The sequence below is a fragment of the Antrostomus carolinensis genome, unplaced genomic scaffold, assembly GCF_000700745.2.
Source record: "Antrostomus carolinensis isolate BGI_N321 unplaced genomic scaffold, ASM70074v2 scaffold37628, whole genome shotgun sequence".
NCBI lineage: Eukaryota > Metazoa > Chordata > Aves > Caprimulgiformes > Caprimulgidae > Antrostomus > Antrostomus carolinensis.
The window spans coordinates 6,667-13,324 of NW_010332971.1; the positions used below are offsets into that span (position 1 = coordinate 6,667).

At 59.9% G+C, this 6,658-nt stretch overlaps 1 protein-coding gene across 1 annotated transcript in view; it reads right to left on the minus strand.

Moving 5' to 3' along the window:
• Positions 1–6,465, minus strand: part of LOC104529412 (laminin subunit gamma-3-like) — a gene marked incomplete at its 5' end in the record, with an annotated part of 10,852 nt that extends 4,387 nt beyond the window's left edge. The window contains 12 exon segments of the mRNA XM_029086420.1: positions 70–241; positions 323–465; positions 582–735; positions 1,062–1,307; positions 1,400–1,588; positions 2,912–3,130; positions 3,387–3,496; positions 3,726–3,924; positions 5,703–5,795; positions 5,798–5,829; positions 6,169–6,267; positions 6,348–6,465. Coding sequence (XP_028942253.1) covers positions 70–241; positions 323–465; positions 582–735; positions 1,062–1,307; positions 1,400–1,588; positions 2,912–3,130; positions 3,387–3,496; positions 3,726–3,924; positions 5,703–5,795; positions 5,798–5,829; positions 6,169–6,267; positions 6,348–6,465 — 1,774 coding nt within the window.
• Positions 6,466–6,658: the final 193 nt, after the last annotated feature.

The following is a 6,658-nucleotide window of genomic DNA, read 5'->3' on the forward strand; positions in this document are numbered from 1 at the left end:
CAGCCTGCGGGTGAGACACGAGGGGACACAGACAGTGAGGCAGCGCGGGGGTCGGGGTGCTGCACCCACCTTGTCGGGGCACAGGCTGTACCTTGTCCTTCACCAGCCCGTAGCAGGTGGGACACTGCTGGCAGCGGGAGCTCGGCAGGGCAATTGTAGCCCACAAAGCCGGGGTGGCAGAGGCAGGTGCTGTTCTCGTGGCACTGCTGGGTGATGGAGCCCAGCGGGGAGCAGTTGCAAGCTGCAACGGTGACAGGAAAATATCATACTGCAGCTGCCAGACCTGGTTTTGGGACCAATGTGCCATCCCTGTCCTTGTTACCTCGGCAGCCCCGAGCAGAGAAGCCGAAGAAGCCGTGTTGGCATCGGTCGCATTGCTTCCCCGTGACGCCTGGCTGGCAGGAGCACTGCCCTGTCAGCATGTGGCACCCGCTGTCCCGTGACCCCATCGAGTGGCACTCACAGCTGGCACCGAGAGGTGGAGGGTGATGAGCGAGCAATGGGTGCAAAGAGCAGAGACCAGAGCTGGGGACGCAGAGCCATGGCTGTCCCCTTGCAGCCCCACACTGTGCCCCACATACCTCTTGCACCCCACCGTGGGCTGCAGGCCGTAGTAGCTGGGCTGGCAGAGGCCACAGGCTCTGCCTGTCACGTGCGGGAGACAGTGGCACTGGCCCGTGCTGGGATCGCAGCCCTCCAGCCCCGGGGCTGAGCCGTCGGGGTTGCAATCACATGCTATGGGAGACAAAATACCACTTACATCCCGGTATGGGGCTGGCAGATGGGACAGTGGGAATGGGGCACCGGGGCTGAGCCCCCCACAATGTGGAGGGCCATGGCCCCCCCATCAAATGGAGCTACAAGAGGCTAAACCCCTGCAGAGCAGGATATCTCCAGGGAAGGACAGAAGCAGAGAGAGGGGGCAAAGGCCATTCCTGAGCATTTGGGGCCAACTTGGACCATCGATCAGCCCCTAAACCTGCTGGGCATCCCCTTTCCACACTCTGCCCCCACTGCTGGGAGGATTCTGGCTGCAGTGGGATGCAGGGGACCGTACGTACGTGCACATTTCCCGGCAGGGTTGGGAGCCAGCGCGTCCCCGTAGAAGCCCGGCTGACACCTCTCGCAGTGCTTGCCCGTCGTGTTGTACAGGCAGCGCAGGCACTGGCCGGACACAGGGTCACAGTTGCCCACGGCGTTGAGGTCCACATTCCCGTGACACTGGCAGGGGATACAGGGACGCACGGGGCCCCTCTGCCCCAGTGGGTCCCCGAAAAACCCATCATCACAGAGCTCGCAGCGTTTTCCTGGGGAAGGCAAAAAGATGGGGAGGGTCGGCTGTGCTGGCACTGTCCACAGCCCCCTCGCCTGCCCACACCCTAGGTACCCCCAGCCTCACCTCTCTGTCCTGGGGGGCAGTGGGTGCAGACCACCTCCCCACTGCCGGGCACCTCCGTGCAGGGTGAGTGGCCGGGGCACGGGCATGGCTTGCAGTCATCAGAGTGCCCTACAAAGGGGTTGCCGTAAAACCCAGAGCTGCAGCGCTCGCAGGAGGGACCTTCTGTATTGTGCAAGCACTGGCAGTGCCCTGCGAGAAGGAAAAGGGAGCTGAGGGTCTGCAAAAACCCAGCCCTGAGTAACAGTGGGGACACGGGAGGGATGGAGAGCCAAGTGCAGAGGAGGGCACACTGTGGGTGCCGAGAGGGATGCACAACTCCAGCCAAGGGATCATGCTGGGATTGCACGTCCCCAGCCAGGACTCAGAACATTTTCCCTCCCTGCTCTGTCCTTGCTCAAGGGAGAAGGTTTTGGAGAGGACGTTGGGGCTCCAGCGCCAGCCCCGTGCTCCCCCATGGCATGGGGACAAGGTGGCACTGGCACATGCAGGCAGCACCGTCAATGCGCACGGAGCCTGTCGGCGCCTGCGATAATCGACAACACATTTCCCAGCGGCCAGGCATGTCATTTCCAGCCTGTCATGGAAAACATAAGCAGCCGGCCGGCACGCAGCGGGGAGCGAGCGTCTCCTTGCGAGCCGAGCCGGTGAGTCATGGCCTTCTGAAGTCAACCGAGAGGAGGAGGAAGGATGCTCAAGGATCCCCCCACCTCCAGGCAGATGCTCTGCTTGACTGGAGAGAGAGAAGGAGCCAGGGGGAGGATTTTCCCCATGATTTGTGGGGTCAGGTCATACCAGGCGGGTTGCACAGGAGGAAATGGGTATTTTTCCATTTCCCCACATCCAGGTGAAGACGCATGATGGAAAAGAAAGGAAAAGTGGGTGGCAGGAAGGAGTGGAAAAATAAACGAAGGGAAGCGTTCAGGCTGGCAGCACCCGGGCTGGGACAGCTGCCTGTGAGACCCGTCCTGGCAAAACCCTGTGCCTCTGTCCTGCCCTAACTCCTGCCTCCCCTGCCCCACTGAGGACCAGCACCTTTCCTTTCTCCTCCTTTGAGATCATAAAGTACCATGAAAGATGCCCCTCTTATTATAAATCACCATCTTTATTGCAGTTCACTAATTATCACAGAATCGTAGTGGTTGGAAAAGACCTTTAAGATCACCGAGTCCAACCATAAACCAAACACTGCCAATTCCACATCTAAACCATGTCCCTAAGCACCTCATGTACCAGTCTTTTAAATCCCAGCAGGGAAGGTGACCCCACCACCTCCCTGGGCAGCCTGTTCCAATGCTTGACTGCCCTTTTGGTGAAGAAGTTTTTCCTGATATCCAGTTATCTGTCTCTGTGGTTATGAACCCAGTCCCTAGAACAACTGCAATTCAACTGGCAAGTTTTGGGTACCTCAACCTCATGGATGGTTTCCAGCATTGCTCAGAAACAACCAAAGACATGACTCTGTCACCCATGCACGCAGCATTGGGGCAAACAGAGGGGCCGGGGGGTGCGTACCTGTGAGGGGGTGGCAGTCCCCGTGCTGGTTGCAGGTGCAGGGGACGCAGCTGACGAAGGGGCCACCGAAGGGGATCTCCCGCTTGAAGCCAGGAGCACAGGACTGGCAGAACTGCCCAGCATAGCCCAGGGGACATGTGCACTTCTCCACCCAGCCTGCCCGTGCCCCGAGCCCAGGGCGAGCAGACGTGAGCTGGACCTTGCTCAGGGACAGCCTGCCTGTGAGAGAGGAGAGCAGCATGGGCGTGGGATGGCATGTTCCCTGGCCCTGCTCTCCATCCTGCCTGGAAATGCTCCAGACAGGTGTAGGAGACCCCAAAACACCACTTGGAGAGTCCAGGGGTGTTCACAGAGAGGAGCCAGTCCCTGCCCCAGCACACCCCCTGCAAGGCCTTTCATCCCTGAGAGCCTGATGCTGCTCTGATGTCCCCATCCCAGCTTGGTCCCCATGGGGACATTGCATGGAGCCACCCACCTTGCACAGAGCCATGGCTCACACGGAGGCGGAGGGCACTCAGGTTGGAGAGCAGGCGCTGGAAGCTGAAGGCTGACAGCAAAGGCTCTACATCCTCTGCCTCATGCAGCCTGTTGAAGAAAGAGCGTGGGAGGAAGGACAGGGAAGGAATGACAGCCACACACCACAGGACAGCTTGGCTCTCTGATCGGGACCCAGAAGCAGTGATGGGGGCACAGTTAAATCCCCAAGGAGGGCAGGGAATGGGACTGAACCCCACAACACAGGGCAGCCAAGGAAAGATCAGACACTCTGTGTCCCAAATCCAGCCAAGGCTCCTCAAAGTGCCATGACAGGTACCTGAAGGTGACAGCCTGCTTTCCATGCTGGGGCTGGCTCTCACTGCTGGACATGGTGATCGCCATCCCCTCGCCCTCCAGCACCAGCTGGACCTGGGGCAGGGGCACCTCAGTCTCCATCCCTGTCCCATTCACCTCCACTCCCAGCAGCAGGGACAGGAGCTGCCCATAACTGAGACGCTGATTCTGCAGAAACTTCTCTGTGAGGGGAAAGAGGAGCAAAGTCTGTAGGACATGGATGTACCCCTGCATGGTCCTGTTCCCACCAGCATCACCAGGAGCCAGGGTCACCCCCCCAGAGCAGGGCCACCTCCAACCTGCCCTCCCAGGGTCCCAGCCCACCACCCTGATCCCCCCACTGCCTCATGTTATCAAAATGCGCTCAGCTCTGGGATGGAGCACAGTGCCTCATGCACCAGCTCAGAGGAGGGATGTCCCATGAGCACACCAGGAGGTCCCCACGGCATAGCAGAACCCCAGGGACCCAGCACATGCAATACCTGGTGCAAGAAAATCCACTGGCTCTTCTCCATCCCACTCAGTGACGATCTCTCCATCAGCCCAGTGCAGGGGCAGGTTCCCAGTGCCTGGAGCTGTGGCAGCCCAGTCCTCCAGCCCTGCGTGATGGCACACAGCCGCGGTGCATGGATGAAGGGAGCAGCGAGTCCCCAACAGCCCAGCACCAGCGAGGTGCTGCTTCTGGGGGCTCTGTCCCTCCTCCCAAGACTCTCCAGCGTCTTGTAAGGGGCCAGCACTTTGTAACACCCTGCTCCGCTCGGGCTCTGCTCTCTCATGTGCTGGAGAGTGGTCCTAGCCAACCCCCCATCTGTTTATTTTCTTAGATTTGGAGGAAATTATTATCTTTGAACTTTTGCCTCCCTGCCTGGGCTGCAGTTCCAAGGTTACTGTGGGCTGGAGAGTGCAGGAAGCTCAGGGGGAGATGAGGTGTAATTGCATTAAGTTGGTTTCCTTTGGAAATCAGTAAAACTCCCCCCAAACTCCCCAGGGTTAGTTATTTCTTCCAGCCCCAAACGCTCACAGGACGAACACTTGGAAATCCCTCCCAGTCTCTTGAGTGGGCTGTGCTCGGTTATCAAATCATCCTGAATTTGGACCCTTTCACCCAGCACAGGATAATTCCAGCAGATCCAGCTGAACTGCGGGTTGGGGAGCACTTTGGGGAGTGGGGCTGTAGGAGGGTGGGTGTCTGCACCCTCACCTACGCTGCCCAGCTGTGCTGAGCCTCTTGCAACCCAGGCCAGGGCTCTGCCAACCCTGTCCCTAAAGGAACAGCCCCAAACTGGCTGCATGAAGGGTGGAAAAAAGACTGTTTAAAGCCTGGCTGTGTTTCAAGGCCACAGAACACATTACAGCAGCGCAGCAATTGGCAGCGTGGTTTCAAGGCAATCAGGATAAACCCACGCCTGGCGCGTTCGCTTCCGTCTGCTCGCTGGCCTGTGCCTCGTGTCTGGGTACGAGCGAGGCAGGGAGCCGGGCTGCCTGCAGTGGGTGCCCGTGGGGGTCCTGGCAAGCAGGGGCTGCACTGGGGGCCACAGTGTGCCCACATCTGGGGCTGCACACGACAAGCTATGCAGCAGATGGCAGGGTTTCCCTGAACATCCCGCACAAATCCAGCCCTGCCATGCATCCAGTCCTGTCACGCATCCAGCCACTGGTGTGGTGGGAAGGCCATGCCCAGACCTGCAGCCCTCCCTGAGCCATGCACAGCCAGGGAGAGCCCTCCCCACAGAGCTGGGGGGCAGCAGCAGAGGTTTAACAGCAAAATAGGGGCAAGCCAGAGAAATCCCCCTCACCCATCACTACCACTCAGCCCCAAAAGGGGATGCTCAGCCCCAGAGCAGGACACTCAGCCCCAGAGGGGGATGCTCAGCCCCAGCTTTCCCAAATTGCCGGAGTTTTTTGGCTGGAATTGGCTCAACTGTGCCCTCCGTTTTGCCCAGGGCTGGGGGTTCAGTACCTTGGCTGAAGTCAGAGTGAACATGGGTCACCTCGTAGCCATCTGCCTCTGTGCAGGCGGTGGAGTGGCCGTAGCAGAAGCAGCTGGGAAAAAGTGGGGCTGCAGGTTAAATGAACCTGGCTGGCACCTGGGCATGGGCAGAAAACAGGAGCAGGTGGCATGGGGCAGGCAGAGCCATGGAGGACCACAGCAGCATCCCAAGGGTTCACTGGTGGCAGCTCCAGGTGATCCCAGTCCCAGTGGTCCAGAGGGGTGTAGCCCTACAGACTTGCCAGCCAGCCAGGGCCTCTGCAGGGAGCGACCCCACGGAATTCCCATTGCAAAGTCCCTGTGAGGGGTTTGCGTGTAGGGGCTGGGGAAGCACCAATGCCCCACAGGAGCAGAGATGCCTGCCCTGAATCGACCACTGAGCTCTGGCATTGATCCCAAGGGGGCTGTGGTCTCATCCCCATCCCACAGTGCTTACCTGTTGCACAAGTGCCCCTCCACCCTCTCCTTGCAGGTGCAATGCCCCATGTTGGGGTCACAGGTGCCCACGCTGCCTGCAGGGTCACATGTGCAGGGTCTGCATGGGGTGAGATGAAGGTGTGAGATGAGCTCCAGTCCCATCCCACTGCTCCTTCCTGGGGCTGGGCTCCTCCTCACCTGCAGCCACCTTCGCTGAGGCTGTGGTAGCCGTCCTTGCAGCGCTCGCACTTCCAGCCCGTCACGTTGGCTTTACAGATGCAGGTCCCCGAGCTGTCACACTGGGGCGGCAGGGAGCCTGCGGGGACCCCGGCCAGCCTTGAGGCTCAACCCCAACCAGAGAGAGACATGGGGCAGGGAGATAAAGAGTCCCCTGACAAGGGAGAACTGACCCAAACCCTCCCTCCCAGCCAGCCCCAGCTAGGGCAGGGGTTTGCAGCTGGAGCCCATCTCAGCACAGCCCCACACACCTGCGGGGTGGCAGTGGCAGG